Source organism: Rhinoderma darwinii, chromosome 6, assembly GCF_050947455.1.
Source record: "Rhinoderma darwinii isolate aRhiDar2 chromosome 6, aRhiDar2.hap1, whole genome shotgun sequence".
NCBI lineage: Eukaryota > Metazoa > Chordata > Amphibia > Anura > Rhinodermatidae > Rhinoderma > Rhinoderma darwinii.
Genome location: NC_134692.1, coordinates 40,834,395 through 40,850,412, shown reverse-complemented (window position 1 = coordinate 40,850,412; position 16,018 = coordinate 40,834,395). Strand labels below are relative to the sequence as shown.

Genomic DNA, 16,018 nt, shown 5'->3' with positions numbered 1-16,018 from the left:
ACAAAACAGTGGCAATATGTTTTACTCTAAAAAGTACTAAGCCAAATGCTTAGTAAAGCTTCAACCATGCACTAACCGAAGGGGCCACAGAGGAAACTGTATAATCTAAACGCTGCAGCTTTTACTTTATATATGGCCACTGATAGATTTTTGATATATTCCAAAGGGGCATCACGGTGAAGACTCTCAAGGATCACACACACCGTTTTGGCGCAGTTTTTAGCTCAGGTTTTTGATACCAAAGAAAGGATATGCATCCGTATTTTCTTTATACCTTTTGGATCCACTTCTGGGTATGGCAGAAAAAAAAAACGGAGCACAAAAAATTATACAAAAACGGCATAAAAAAATGTGTGTGTGTGTGATCCTGGCCTAAATGTCATAATTGCAGCACTGGTGCAGTATCTGGCTTTGGTCTCTGTAACAATTGAGCACAGGTAGTGATGTGCTACTTACCTCTCCTGCATTTATGCCCTGAAAAAGAATAACATAATGATATTACTTGACCTTTCCAAGTACAATGCGAGAACAAACATCAAGATGATGGACAAAAAAAAATTAAAAATGATGACAGCTGCACAAATAAGAGTGCAATGTAAAATATATATGTACCTACCGTGTTATCACTTGAACTGTAAATTATTTGACCAGGAGGTCCAGGTGGTCCAGGAATGCCAACTCCATTAAGTCCAGGCTCTCCCTGCAAAAAGGATTTCAAGTTATAGTTTACATTTTTCAATGCCACGGTCACGTAAAGTACAGGTAATATAGATTGTATTTGTAGCTTTATAGGGTCATTATACTAGTAGTAAATCATTAATACAGTATATTTCTTAATATTGTATAATTCTGTATCAGTTTTAAAGGAATATATTCTAACAAGAAACATGTATCCTCTATCCAAAGATTAGGGGATAAATGCTTGTTGAAACGTCCCTTAAAACATGAAAGGCTGCATACTATTTAAAGAGGCTCTGTCACCAGATTTTCAAACCCCTATCTCGTATTGCAGCAGATCGGCGCTGCAATGTAGATTACAGTAACGTTTTTTTTTTTCAAAAACGAGCATTTTTGGCCAAGTTATGACCATTTTTATATTTATGCAAATGAGGCTTGCAAAAGTACAACTGGGCGTTTTTAAAGTTATGTCCAAGTGGGCGTGTATTGTGTGTGTTACATCTGGCCGTTTTTACTTGTTTTACTAGCTGGGCGTTGTGAATGGAAGTGTATGATGCTGACGAATCAGCATCATCCACTTCTCATTGTTACCACCCAGCTTCTGGCAGTGCACAGACACACAGCGTGTTCTCGAGAGATCACGCTGTGACGTCACTCACTTCCTCCCACAGGAACTTCATCGCGTCGGATGAGTGAGGACATGCTGTGTGTCTGAACTGCCAGAAGCTGGGTGGTAACAATGAGAAGTGGATGATGCTGATTCGTCAGCATCATACACTTCTATTCACAACGCCCAGCTAGTAAAACAAGTAAAAACGCCGAGATGTAACGAACACAATACACGCCCACTTGGACATAACTTTAAACACGCCCAGTTGTACTTAAGAAAGGCTCATTTGCATAAATATAAAAATGGTCATAAGTTGGCCAAAAATGCTCGTTTTTAAAAAAAACAAAAAACGTTACTGTTATCTACATTGCAGCGCCGGTCTGCTGCAATACGAGATAGGGGTTTGAAAATCTGGTGACAGAGCCTCTTTAAGTATGGCACATTTTGTGGGATATTACAGAACTAGCTACTTTTTGTAATGTGGAAATGTTTATCAGATAATTCTTCATCATACTCATCATACATACATACCCGTTCTCCACTGTCACCTTTGTCTCCCTTTGGACCCTGAAGTGAAAAAAATCGCTTGTCAGTTGTATATTTCTTTGGTAACTTGTAATTAGATACACATAAGGAAGGTAGGAACATGGGTAGGTAGAAAATAAAGTGGGAGCTTCAAAAAAATGGAAGAATTGGTTCGCTACTAAATACACGCGCACAAAGTCTGCGTCCTTACCTCAGGACCTTGGAATCCATCCAATCCGGGTCTTCCATCCAAACCTGGAATTCCACGATCTCCCTTAGATAAACAAAAACAAGAGGGACATGAAATGGAAGCAAAGACCTTATTGTTTATAGAGTATAAGGAAAAGGCATCTCGTTACTCATCTTAATTTATTTTGGCCACAATACAGAAAAGCACAAGATTGCTGAAATTAGTGAAGCCATAATAGCAATTTAATAATCTAATATTTAATTTTTTTTGACCTGCAAAAACTTTCAGAAGGCAACAGTCTTAAATGTACAGTGGCTCCAGCGGTCTACAGGGCTCTCATTACTAAGTCATGGGTTCGTGCAAAACTGGTTAGCAATAAAATATATTGAATATTTGACAATCATGGCCACCGATTTGGAGTCCAGTTTTATAGGTTTTATTGACATGGGTATTTCATTGATAGGCGATTTTGTATAATTGTCACACTGTAATGAACTGTTACCTTTAATCCTGGAAGTCCTGGGTTCCCTACTTTTCCCTGTAAACAGAAAAAATATGTCAAAGATGCAATGTAGTAGTAAGGACCTCGCGGTTAACTTAAAGGAACAATATAGGCAAAAGTGATGCTCTGCATTATGCCTGAGGCAGTGCTTGAGAGGGCGGAGCATGACAAACATTCAGCACTAAAGAGAGAATGCCTGAGTCATGTATTGGCACCTCAGGTCCTTCACTAGGATCGGTTTCATCCGCAGTCTCTCTCAACCAGGGTTCAATAGTGTTCTAGTTAGGTGTTCCCCAGAAGACAGCAAGGACAAAAGCGGTATAAATGGGGTAGTTGTAGTAGGGGTTCTACTGGAAATGGAACATTTTTCGTTGGGCCTCCGATGGTAAAAGGTTAGGAACTAGTGGCTGAAAGCCTAAGTTCAGTCACAAAGCAACATGTGACTTATGTAACAGATTCTGCTCCAAATGACATCCTCCTGAATCTGTCTGTAGTTTAGTCGACCAGAAAGACCCTTGTACACGGGTTGACAATCGGACGAGCGTGCGCTCTTTTGAAAACTTGTTCCCGATTTTTGCCCCATGTAAACATACCCATAGAGTAGCCGAAAAACTAGCTCGATTGTTGGCTGATCACATCTTTTATGAGGACATTAAACTCTATGTTGTTGGCAGCACTTCTCCCCGTGTAAAACTGGAATGTGCTGCCGACAATAATGAAACTATACTAATGATCAATCCGGCCATGTACTGTACAGTACGATGATTGCTCCATGTAAATTAAGCTACACGAGTGCCGATCAACATGCTATATCTTCGATCGTCACTTGTTACCGGAAGAAAATCTGCTTGTGTAAAAGGATTTTAATTGTTGTGGTGACAGACTATAATGCAAGAGAACAGAGTCGGAAGACCCATGAAACCAGAAGTAGTTATTGAAGACGGCTCCTAGTCCTGGTGGTAATTTTGTTAAATTTATAAAGGTTTTTTTTTTTTTTGCTGGAATTAGACTTTAAAGGCTATGTACACCATTCAGAAACAATTATTATTATTTTGAATAAAACAGTATCAGTGTGTTTGGTGCAACTTTGTAATTACTTTTTATTAAAAAATATTTTTACTTTTTGAGATACAGCTGCTTTGTATGCTGTATACGCAGCAGCTGTATCGTGCGCTGAAACCTGTATCCGTCAGGTCAGCGGGACTAACGGGTTCAGTGTCAGCGGGTCCTGCGTGTCAGACCCACCTGTTATGAACTTAGATGGGATCGATAACAGCTCGATCCTGCGTGTCAGAGACATAAAGTACCCGCTGACGGATACAGGTTTCAGTGCACGATACAGCTGCTGTGTATCCAGGATACAAAGCAGCTGTATCTGAAAAAGTTAAAGTTATTTTTAAGAAAAAGTATAGTCTAGCACTGTGCACACATAGCCTAAATACTTCTGTTTACACATGGAGCTATCATATGCTTTACATTTTTATATATACACAAGTAGATGAGCCGACTGTCATAATGAATGGCCAATACAGATCACATTAGTCCAATATAATCCTACAAATAAATTAGCTTTTAAAGGGATTTTCTATCTTAGACATTCATGGCATGTCACTCCCACAGTAACTTTTTTAGACATAACTATTAGGGTATGTTCTCTCGCACTGTTTTCAGACGTAATTCGGGGGTTTTACGCCTCGAATTACGGCTGAAAAAACGGCTCCATTAAGCCTACAAACATCTGCCCATTGCCTTCAATGGGTTTTACGATGTTCTGTTCCCACGAGGTGTCATTTTACGCGTCACTGTCAAAAGACGGCGCGTAAAAAGACGCCGCGTCAAAGAAGTGCATGTCACTTCTTGGGATGTTTTTGGAGCCGTATTTCATGGACTCCATTGAAAAACAGCTCCAATAACGTCGGTATTTTGATACTGCGTGTGAACATACCCTTACCCACTCAAATAACAACTCCTGCTCCCTTAAAATGTGGCAATAAAGTTAATACAATATTAAAAAGCTTATTTTAAACACAGAGGTGGAAGTGGTGTTGGGAATATACTGAGGACTTGAGACATAGTAATAAAAACTATACATTGCAAATCTACTATCAGTTTGGTCTTGTGTAGAAAAAACTGTTTCCAATAACGTATTAGTGAATTCTGAGGTAATAGAGGGGTCCCCGTTCAGTACCCTCATCTATTAGGGAGAGCTCTGGATAGACTTGTCATGTCTGCGCACTATATCCCCTTTATGTGTTTGAGTATAAACATTTTATAAAGGTATCAGAAATTTCATTACACATTCAGGGCATGTCACACCTACTTTTTTACATGACTTCCATTATGTCAAATAAAAATACCTTGGGGCACATGTAAATATATACACACAATTGGGCAGCTTTACTAACGCGGTATAATATTTAGACAGTGCAAACTTAGACCAGGCGGTCAGAAGATGCGCCAAATTTATCACAGTGGCACATGCTGTATGATAAGTTTGGCGCACCTTGCTAGACATGTTAGACGTTTTTCTCTTCCTTATACCACCTCTTGGTTGGTTTAGTTTAAAGCACGTTTTTGCAGTAAATGAATCAACCATTGTATCATTGCTATTATTACCTGTGAACCCTGATTTTCACGACCACCAAAACTAAATCCAGAACCTTCCATGTCATCCTGGAAAAAAAAAGCAAATATGTTAAAATTATTTGTAAGCCGTATATCAATTTATATAGCATAATACCTGTATTGTGTCTCGTGCATTCTAGTATCATTCAAATCATTCCTCCAAATGTATCCATCAAATATCAAATACTGCAAGTACTTTGTTGCAGAATCAGCACTAGATAGCTGCCACGTCTCAACAAGGCCCAAAAATGACGGCTCGGCTAAATCAATGGTAACAAAGCAAATAAATAACGAATTTTGGGCACCATTGCTGACTTTTTTATTACCAAATGATGTGTTAGTCATTGCTATATTAGTTTAGTTATGTCGTTTTACAAGGACCTTCAATTTAATATTTTCAGATCCAGGTTATCAATCTTGCGAAATAATGTTAGTCGCTTATCTAAGTGTTTTTATTTTTTTTATTTCTGTATACGAGGTGGAGCAATTTTCACACAAATTTTCTTCATAGCTACTTACAAATCCAGCGGCAAATCCAGTTCCAGATGGACCAGGAGGTCCTGGGGGTCCAGGTATTCCACGTGGTCCAATTGGTCCAGGAAGTCCTGCGAAGCCAATTTCTCCCGGGTTTCCTGGAATTCCATTTTCACCAGCGTTTCCCTATATAAAAAAAATGAAATTGGGTAAAACACATTTTAAGATTTCAAATTTAGGGCAGGTTCAGACGTGGCGGAATTGCTGTGGAATTCCGCTGTGGACAGTCCGCAGTGGAATTCTCTAGCGGCCGTTTTTGACATTTGTTTCTATCCATTTTTAGGAAAGTTAGTTCAGACGTTGCGGAAAACTTCACTGCGGACCATAGGCTGCGGTGCGGAATTTTCAGTCCGCAGCATGCACAGTCTGTTGCGGAGAAGAAGCGGAATTTCACTGCGTATTTCAGCCTTTGCAATGCAAAAACTGAAATCTGTGGCAAGTCCGCTGTGTTTTCTGCAACGTCTGAATTACCTGTCAAATATGCAAATGTTGGTGCAGATTTGTTGCGTAATTGGCTAAAATCTGCACCAACATTTGCAGCGGGAAAACTCCGCCATGTCTGAACGTGCCCATAGGGTTCCCAGTTTTGACATCCACATTAAAATGATGATGCTACAAAGGTATTTTGTCTGTTCTATGTATTCTAGTTGAAAAGTCAAGGACATGCTTTTGTATTGTTTCGACTAATTCGTCTTGTGTGATCATCAAGGATAATAATAAAGTGATTGGACATGGACGGGCCCACTGGTTTATATAAGCTCGTATATACGGTTCTGTAATTCTTTTCATATAATATAATGTCAACCTTATATAAAAATGTTCAACTTTTGTATTTTAACCTGAAAAAAAGATTTAGCAGAATTACAATTCCTGATTCCCTTCTGTCAAACCGGATTTATCATAACCTCCATCATGTATTGTGCCAACTAGTACCGAACTAGTTGTCTCGTAGCATTTAGGGGGACAAAATATATCCTATATTGTTGTGCCTCCTCTTTGCTGAACCTTCCTTAGTGCATTTCTGGTACATTATTCAATTTTAAGGTGACAGAAATATAACTTTAGGCCATGGCAGCACTTGCCTTTTTGCTACCGTATAGCTGTTGCTTTTTTTTTGCACTAGAAAAACTACAGCATCCAGATGTTACATTACCACAATACCATTTCCATATAAGCAGCTATAGAAATATTTCCTAGAAAAGATTCTTTAACATAAAACATAACCACAATTGCAGCAAAACGACATATATGTGGTTATGCCACTTTTGCAGCACAGTACAAAGTGTGAACCTGGGCTAATGTATATACAGCTCCTTGTAAAGCTGCTGCCACCTAGAGTCCTAATTTAAATGATGTCGTAGATGTAGAGTAAATCTCTTTCTGCTTCAACTATGAGCTAAGAAAAACATCATCTGCTGTTTGAATGATGCAGATGTTCCATTACCAGTTTTATGAAGGGTTCCTGCATTTGAGAGTTAATTATGTTTTTGGAGGGTGCCAACATTGTTACTATCCCTGTAAATATCTTTGTTCTGTAAAATTGTATTTACTACTCTAGTTCAATGGAAATCCCTGAAGGACTCAAACACAGTAATGTACAACACAGCATTTCATGTAATACCACACACTACATCTCTGTCCACTACATGCCAGGATATGTATGGTAGGAAAGGATATGTATGGTAGGAAAGGTGGCAGTCCTACAAATAGTACACTTAAAGGGGTTGTCCACTACCGGACAACTGATTACCTATCCAGCCGCTCCGGTGGCCTGCGGGCACCAGACCTTATTGCCCATCATGCGATGTACAGAGCCGGAAGCAGTTGGCTCTGTACATAGCATAGCGGCTGTAATGCAGAATTGCAGCTCTGCTCCTATTCATTTGAATAGGAGCAGAGCTGCAGTACTGCAGCTCGGCCACTATTTCGTAGCCAGAGCCAACTGCTTCCGGCATGTACGTCAGCTGCCCGGAGGCAGCCGGAGCGGCTTAATGTTGCGGGGTTCGGGTGTCGGACCCCCACAGATCATGTACGGTTGACCTATCCGGTGGATAGGTCATCAGTTGTCCGGTAGTGGACAACTCCTTTAAGGCTCAAACCCCTCTGCATGCTGGGTGACTGACTGCACCAACTTCTTACACTGCATGCTGGTATTGGCAATCACAGCACCATAATACAACGCATGCTGGGCGCTTGCCACTTGTTACCTGGCTTACTGGTTCAAGGGAAAAACTAGAGAGAATCTCCCTTAGATAGGAGGGGATTGGAGACAAGGTGCTCTGTGAGACATTGAAATAATTCCAAGAAAAAAAAAAATTGATTTAATGACTGAAATGGATACTGAATGATAAACATAAATGATTAACTTACTTTTGGTCCAGGAGCTCCTGGAAGCCCAATATCACCATCTAGACCCTGGATGGGAGCGAGATAAACAGGTCACGAATGAATGATGGACAATGCAAGCGCAATCCATAATCCTAGGTTGTTTTTGAGATTTTAGGTAATATCTTCCCATCACTATCTCAGCAAGATGGCTACTCATATTTGCATCAGCTTTGCATCAAGACAGAAAGATGTCATTATATTATGGAATTACTATATTAAAAACGTACCCTCTCGCCAGAAACTCCTGAAGTCCCTGGGATTCCATCTTTTCCTGGAGATCCCTGAAGCATACAAAACAAATAGCAAATAGTCAAGACATGAAGTTTTTGGATCATGGTTATAAATCAGACTTGAGATGACGAGGAAATGAACCTATTCAGTGTTCTTGAACACTGATATTACTCTAGGTGTATAAGAGAACTCACACTCAACATCATGCATCGCCATAGACCTCTCTACGGGAGGATTGTTATATACAGCGGAAAAACAACAGCTGAATATGAGCGCTATCTAATATAATGGATCATCTGTATGACTATGGTGGGTAATAAGACATCTGATAAGAAACTGGCACTACGTTGGGATAACCCACCATAGTCTTAGGTCTTTCTGCCCATGACCAGTGCATGGTACTCTCCTTAAACTTGTATTAATCCAGCTGACAATGTTAATTTAAAGAATGATGGTAAAAGCAATGATGTGGCCCTTATCTAAATTTGAGCATGAGAGCAATATTTTACTCTGATATCATAAGATAAGATAGAAATAAAACAATGATATGCATTTATAGAGTTCAAAACATTACCGGAGGACCGGGGAGACCAGGCATTCCGTTTTGTCCAGGGCTGCCAGGCAGGCCAGGGGGGCCCAGTATTCCTGTGGTGTTTAGTCCAAACTGTCCTGGTACTCCTGGCAATCCAGGTACACCAGGAGGGCCAGGTGGGCCAGGTAGACCAGGTGGTCCCTGCAAAAGGAATGGAAAGACACAAGTGAGACATGGCTGAATTAAAGTCATAGTGGTAATTGTAGAAGTTTAGGAGGGGGCACCTGAAAACACGGACAACTAATATTACTCCATAGAAATTGATGCATTGAGAGCGATAATTTTAAACTGATTTTGTTGCATTTATAACACAAACGGTAAACAGGTCTGGCAATAATATTTATGTGTCTCATTGTAAATGCTCCTATGTCTACTAAATGGCCTCATAGCAAAAATCTAATTGAGGACCCGCTCCTGTGCTTATTCACGTAACCAAACCCAACTCCTATCCGGGGATAGACGGGATCAGTGCGTGTTTGCACTTCCTCTTTCTATCCCTTGTTTCAATGAAGCGAAGCCTTATCCCAAAGTTAGCATCCAATGTACCATTTTGCCCCCCCCCCCCCCCCCATACACCATGTTGCTGTGTCTATGCTGGGGCTTCCATCTTCACAAGCCTCATCGCAGACAAGGAGGCTGCCACTATGATACATGCACCACTGCTACATTTAATTTTAAATTCAATGCAGTGCTGGGGCCCTTATTGAATAAATGTGGCCCTTTATAGGGTCTATTTATTACAGTCTTTGGCGTACTTTGAGTTTGACATGTCTGTGTTGCATCAAGAATATTCTAGGAAAGTAAACCTACGTCATAGCCAATTTAATCTCGTGTGGGAAATAGATTTTTTGGGTTGGTAACACTTAATTTTATTGCTGCAAGAATGCAGATAAATCTTATAAACCCAGACTTATTATAATGCTATAGGAATGGAGGGTTACAGATTGGAGAAATATTTGACTGTAAAGATAATATAGCTGCTGGCATCTGTTTACATTTTTAGGTTAAATGCACTTGCAGCCATTCCTGAATCAAGGACTTGGGCAGATTCTCTGCTTGGCTTATTTTTTCTATGCTGCTATACCCTAAGGCTTGGTGCACACAGAGTTTTTTGCAGGCAGAAAATCTGCCTCAAAATTCCATTTGGAATTTTGAGGCAGAATTTGCTCTGCCTGCACGCCGATTTTCGCTGCATTTTTCACGAAATACGCTTTCTCTGCCTCCCATTGATGACAATGGGAAGTCAGAAACATAAACGCCCGAAGATAGGGCATGTCCATTCTTTTTCTTGCGAGATGTTTTTTCCGCTGGTGTGAACTGACCCTTATATGTCTTATTTTACTTTTAGAATAGTTTCTTCCGAAGTGACTTAAAACTGTATATAATTTATAGTTATTATGCATATTTAGTCTAATCTAGGTCTAAGCAATGATCAATACCATAAACTTTGAACATATCAAATCCTTCTAAAGGGGTATTACCACCTTAGACATTTATGGCATATCCATGGAACATGCCATAAATGCCTGAAAGATGTGGGCCCCAAGACTGGGACCCACACCTATCTCTAGAACGGGGGTCACTCGACCCCGTCCCACCTAGTGAGGCAGCCAGCAGTTGCCACATCCAGGCGGAAAATAAATGGAGAGGTAGCGCTCCTTTCACTTTTATGGGGGTTACGGATCTCCCATAGCACAGTATGATGGGGAGACGTTTTGACATTTGTATAGACTTACTCTGACGTTCTCTAGATCGCCACCATAACCGGAACCTTCCATATCAATGAAAGTCTAAAACCAAAAGAATAATATCAGTAAAAGAAAGTAACAAATAAAGAAGCAAACACATCCCAGAACATCTAACACTCCTTTGTGTATGGAGGTTGCCAGACAGTGGAAACAAGGATTGGGCAAGTTGAATTTTGACCTTTCCAATTCTAGTGAGATAAGCAGCACCAGTTGTGTCTGGCAGCTGATTTTCTCACGTTATTCAGTTGAAATATCAGAATGTGCATTTTAATGAGGGAGTCTATGTCCATTTTAATCTTTATAACTAAAAAGACGGTGTGTAATTCTGGAATGTCTTTGCTTTTTTGGGTGATAGAAATATGTATCAAGCTATACTACTTTGATCCATCCCAGCAAATTTTATTTGTATAGTAAATACAAATAGGGTTAGATTGGGTTCACACGTTGTGGTCAAAATGCATAACCACGCCATTTTGCTGTGATTTTCGTAAAATCCCGTAAAAATGGCACGATTTTGTCATAGTTTGAGGCAAAAAACTTGTTTTGACCGCGACATGTGAACCCAGCTTTACAAGTCCCTCTGTTACGCTGCCTGGTTTATATTTCTGAATGAACTATTCTTTGCAAAGTTCTAAACGTAACGAGTAAATCATGAACTTTCAAGACCCCTTTTATGAGGTTTCTGTTAAACGGATACCATTATAGTCTATAGGTATGACACCGTTTAACGGATCCGTCAACCATGGGCTACAACGGAATAAGTTTAACGGATACGTCATTAAAGATATTGAAAAGCCCATAACGTGTCCATTGAATGGATGCCTGTGACGGATGCCATACTGTGGAATCCATCACCCATATACTTCCATGTTACAAAAATGTACACATTTAACATGTACGTTTTTTTACAGGATGTCTCTGGACAGAACAGCATAGTCTACTACTCTAATGTATACAGCAAAAAAAATGGTATGCACGATATATACCGCCCGTTAGAGGCCAAAAGAACACACTTTTGGTCTCCGTCGGTATAATGGTAGCTTATGGGTATGTTTGACCTATGCGCCTGAAGCTTTCTAATTTTTATTAACTAAAATTGTGTTGGTCTGGGGAATTAACCAACGACTTCAAGAGTAAAGCCCCATTTACATCGCGTTTGTGCTATCCGCCAAGCGTATGCGTTTTTTTAAAACTGAAGATGGATAGAAAAAAACCCGGATACATTTACTGTATGTAAACGGATACAAATGTATAGCATTACATTTGCATACGTGGTCCATTGAGATCAATGCTAAAAAAGCCGCTACGTCACGTATACCTTTTTCGGAAGTACAGAATGGCGTAGCGGACTACACTTTTCAGTACTTTCAAAAAACAGTATCCCAACGTAAACCATGACAAACATAGACCAAACGGATGCTATTTTGGTCTACGTTTGAGCCATTATGGTCTATGTATACGCCGGGCTATACGTTTCAATACTTTTTTTGTGTTTAAAAACGTATACGCTCGGCGGATAGCACAAACACTATGTGAATGGGGCCTTAGGAAGGATTTTTCCTTCCTGATGTTACAATGGACCATACTCTATTAGATCTTTCCTCTCACCAAATATGATCCTTATTCCATTTGGCACTTTTATTTTATGACGATGTTACAGTAACAAAAATAACAATAATAAAAAAAACATAAAAAAGAACAAAATAACATTTTACCAATTTATCCATTTTGGTAGCTGGGCCAGGTGGGCCTGGAGGTCCCGGTGGTCCTGGAAGACCTCTTATACCAACTCCTTGATCACCCTAAAAGAGGAGACAACCATATTTAGAGAGACAAATGTCAAAACAAAAATGTATATTTCTGGTCATTGTGTAAACTAATCCTATAAAGTTTATATTTGAGTATTTTATAAGCTAGGTATTTCACCTTTATTTTCATGTGATATTGCAAAACCGTATTAAGGTTCCAGCATGTTTAAATCTAATTCTGAATGTACAATAGTATGCAAATAGTATGACACGGGACAAGGTTTTATTTTTTTTTTGCAAACAAAAACGAATGAATTGAATAGACTGGGACGGTACCTTTTCTCCCTTCTTTCCAGCATCTCCTGGAGTTCCTGGGAATCCCTGAGGTCCAATTTCCCCCTGTGTTCAAGAAACATAACCAGATATAATTGGGAACATTCTTTACACTAATATGTTGATATCATTGTAATGTTGCATAAAGCAGTGGTGGCCTAACGAAAGAGTGCATAAGTCAATAGCACTTGATATCTGGTTGACTGATGGTAAATTGTGTGTTTCTTTACAGGCTACTACGGACATTGCATGGACACACAAATATAGAACAAAAGAATTTGAAATATTTTACGATCGTAACCTCAACCAAGTACTTTAAAGTTATTTGTGCAACACATTTACTTTCCGATAATGAGTCTTATGCACCAGAACAGGCAAAAGCTAAGCTAAAGCATGATTTACTATATCGAAAACAAAGAAAGGTCATAATTGTAATAATGCAAGTGACTTACAGCTTTGCCATCCTCTCCAGGATCACCCTGAAATTAACAAAATTAACAAAAGGGTTTATTTCCATGTCAGAAATATGGCATACACAATATATAAAAATAGCACTGGTTACAGTAACACAATTGGTGGAAAGCTGTTCTGAATATAGATTGGAAACAGCCATCAGGAACAGTGTCAGACAGAGAAAATCAAACCCAAACTAAACTTGGGATGAAAAGGATTGGTAAGCTTGGTATAGCCGTAGTTTACTGAAATATGTTATTCAGTGGCGTAACTACCGCTGTAACAGTCATAGTGGCTGCTACAAAGCCTGTGGCATGAGGGGACAGCTATGGTTGGCATTATTCTGTGGGGACAGCTATGGGGGGCATCATACTGTGTGGGGCAGCTATGGGGGCATTATACTGTGGGGACAGCTATGGATGACAATTTACTGTGGGGGCAGCTATGGATGGCATTATATTGTGGGGACAGCTATGGGGGGTATTATACTGTATGGGGGGCATTATACTGTGGGGACAGCTATGTATGACAATATACTGTGGGGGCAGCAATGGGGGGGCATTAAACTGTGGGGTATTATATTGTGGGGGCAGCTATGGGGGGCATTATATTGTAGGGGCAGCTATGGGGGCATTATACAGTGTGGGGGAAGTTATGGGGGGGCATTATACTGTGGGGGCATCATACTGTGGGGGTAGCTATGGGGGCATTATACTGTGGGGGCAGCTATGGGGCCATCATATTGTCGGGCAAGCTATGAGGGGGCATTATACTGTGTGTGGCATTATACTGTGGGGACAGCTATGGGGGCATTATACTGTGTGGGGCAGCTATGGGGGGAATTATACTGTGAGGGCTGCTATGGGGGCAATATACTGTGGGGGCAGCTATGGGAGGCATTATACTGTGTGGGGGCAGCTATGGGAGGCATTATACTGTGTGGGGGCAACTATGGGGGTCATTACACTTTGTGGGGCAGCTATGGGGAGCATTATACTGTCGGGGCAGCTATGGGAGTATTATGCTTTATGGGGGAATTTGTTTGGGCATTGTACTGCATAGGGGCATCTGTGTGGGCATTATAATGTATGGGGCATCTGTGTGGGAATTATACTGTATGGGGGCATTATACTGTATGGTGGCAACTATGGGGGCATTATACTGTGTGTGGGGGGGGCACTATGGGAGCATGATACTGTGTGGGCTGAACTGGGTGTGTATGGACGGGGATTGGATGGGATTAGAGGTGTGGCTTAAAAGAAAAAAAAATTGCAGCCGCATCAATTGTCCCTCTTTGTGATACTTAAAAGTATAGCACTGTCTACAGGGAGGGATGTATAGCACTGTATGGGGAGGCTGCATAGCTCTGTCTAGAGGGGGCACTCTAAAGCACTGTCTACAGGGGGGCTGTATAGCCCTGTCTACAGGGGGCACTCTAAAGCACGGTCTACAGGGGGCGCTGTATAGCACGGTCTACAGGGGGCGCTGTATAGCACGGTCTACAGGGGGGGCTGTATAGCACGGTCTACAGGGGGGGCTGTATAGCACGGTCTACAGGGGGGGCTGTATAGCACGGTCTACAGGGGGGGCTGTATAGCACGGTCTACAGGGGGGGCTGTGTAGCACTGTCTACAGGGGGGCTATATAGCACTGTCTACAGGGGGGCTGTATAGCACTGTCTACAGGGGGCTATATAGCACTGTCTACAAGGGGGGCTGTATAGCACTGTCTACAGGGGGCGCTGTATAGCACTGTCTACAGGGAGGGCTGTATAGCACTGTCTACAGGGAGGGCTGTATAGCACTGTCTACAGGGAGGGCTGTATAGCACTGTCTACAGGGAGGGCTGTATAGCACTGTCTACAGTGAGGGCTGTATAGCCCTGTCTACAGGGAGGTTGTATAGCCCTGTCTACAGGGAGGTTGTATAGCCCTGTCTACAGGGAGGTTGTATAGCCCTGTCTACAGGGAGGGCTGTATAGCCCTGTCTACAGGGAGGTTGTATAGCCCTGTCTACAGGGAGGTTGTATAGCCCTGTCTACAGGGAGGTTGTATAGCCCTGTCTACAGGGAGGTTGTATAGCCCTGTCTACAGGGAGGGCTGTATAGCCCTGTCTACAGGGGGTGCTGTATAGCACTGTATGGGGAGGTTGTATAGCCCTGTCTAAAGGGGGGAGGTTGTATAGCCCTGTCTAAAGGGGGGGGGGGTTGTATAGCACTGTCTACAGGGGGGGCTGTATAGCACTGTCTACAGGGGGCCACTATTTACAAGGGCGGGATGTGGGTGGCACCTAGGGGAGGGGGTCCGAGTCAAAAGTTTGCTATGGGGCCCAGTGTTTCCTAGTTACGCCCCCTTATGTTATTACTAGGTGTGTTACATATGTTGATCTTAATGAATGCAGCAGTACTATATGGATGTTGGGCAAATCATCATGGAGTGACCCATTTAGAATACAAATTTATAGTTTTCAAGGCAGTCAAACCCGATGGCAAATATTTCTCAAAACTCGTACACTGTTAAAACTGATGGATATGTTAAATCCTGTCCATTTTTCTGCGTGCGGCATGGCCTTGCGAATATATAACTTACGGGCTCTCCGTCTTTTCCTGGAGGTCCCTCTGGACCTGGAGGTCCCAGAGGTCCTGCAACCTGCTGCACAGTGGTTCCATCACTCTTCTGTAAAACTGATTGCCCAGGAGGACCAGGTGGCCCAGGTGGCCCAGATGTTCCAGGGTCTCCTTTCTGTCCCTTTGCTCCAGGATATCCAAACCCTGCACCTCCCTGTAAAAAAATAATTAAATTTTTAACTTCTGGACAACCAATCAGTAAACTCTAAACAATAACATGTAGAGAGGAGATACGT

At 41.4% G+C, this 16,018-nt stretch overlaps 1 protein-coding gene across 2 annotated transcripts in view; it reads right to left on the bottom strand.

Annotated features, from left to right (window-relative positions):
* Positions 1-16,018, bottom strand: part of COL18A1 (collagen type XVIII alpha 1 chain) — a 141,543-nt gene that overhangs the window by 17,032 nt on the left and 108,493 nt on the right. For both annotated transcript variants that reach the window (XM_075829549.1, XM_075829548.1), the window contains 15 exons: positions 15,745-15,936; positions 13,157-13,183; positions 12,708-12,770; positions 12,339-12,425; positions 10,612-10,665; positions 8,858-9,016; positions 8,280-8,333; positions 8,035-8,079; positions 5,650-5,790; positions 5,122-5,178; positions 2,506-2,541; positions 2,025-2,087; positions 1,820-1,855; positions 617-700; positions 457-474 (listed from right to left, as the gene is read on the bottom strand). In XM_075829549.1, coding sequence (XP_075685664.1) covers positions 457-474; positions 617-700; positions 1,820-1,855; positions 2,025-2,087; positions 2,506-2,541; positions 5,122-5,178; positions 5,650-5,790; positions 8,035-8,079; positions 8,280-8,333; positions 8,858-9,016; positions 10,612-10,665; positions 12,339-12,425; positions 12,708-12,770; positions 13,157-13,183; positions 15,745-15,936 — 1,116 coding nt within the window. The remainder of the gene's footprint in view (positions 1-456; positions 475-616; positions 701-1,819; positions 1,856-2,024; positions 2,088-2,505; positions 2,542-5,121; positions 5,179-5,649; positions 5,791-8,034; positions 8,080-8,279; positions 8,334-8,857; positions 9,017-10,611; positions 10,666-12,338; positions 12,426-12,707; positions 12,771-13,156; positions 13,184-15,744; positions 15,937-16,018) is intronic.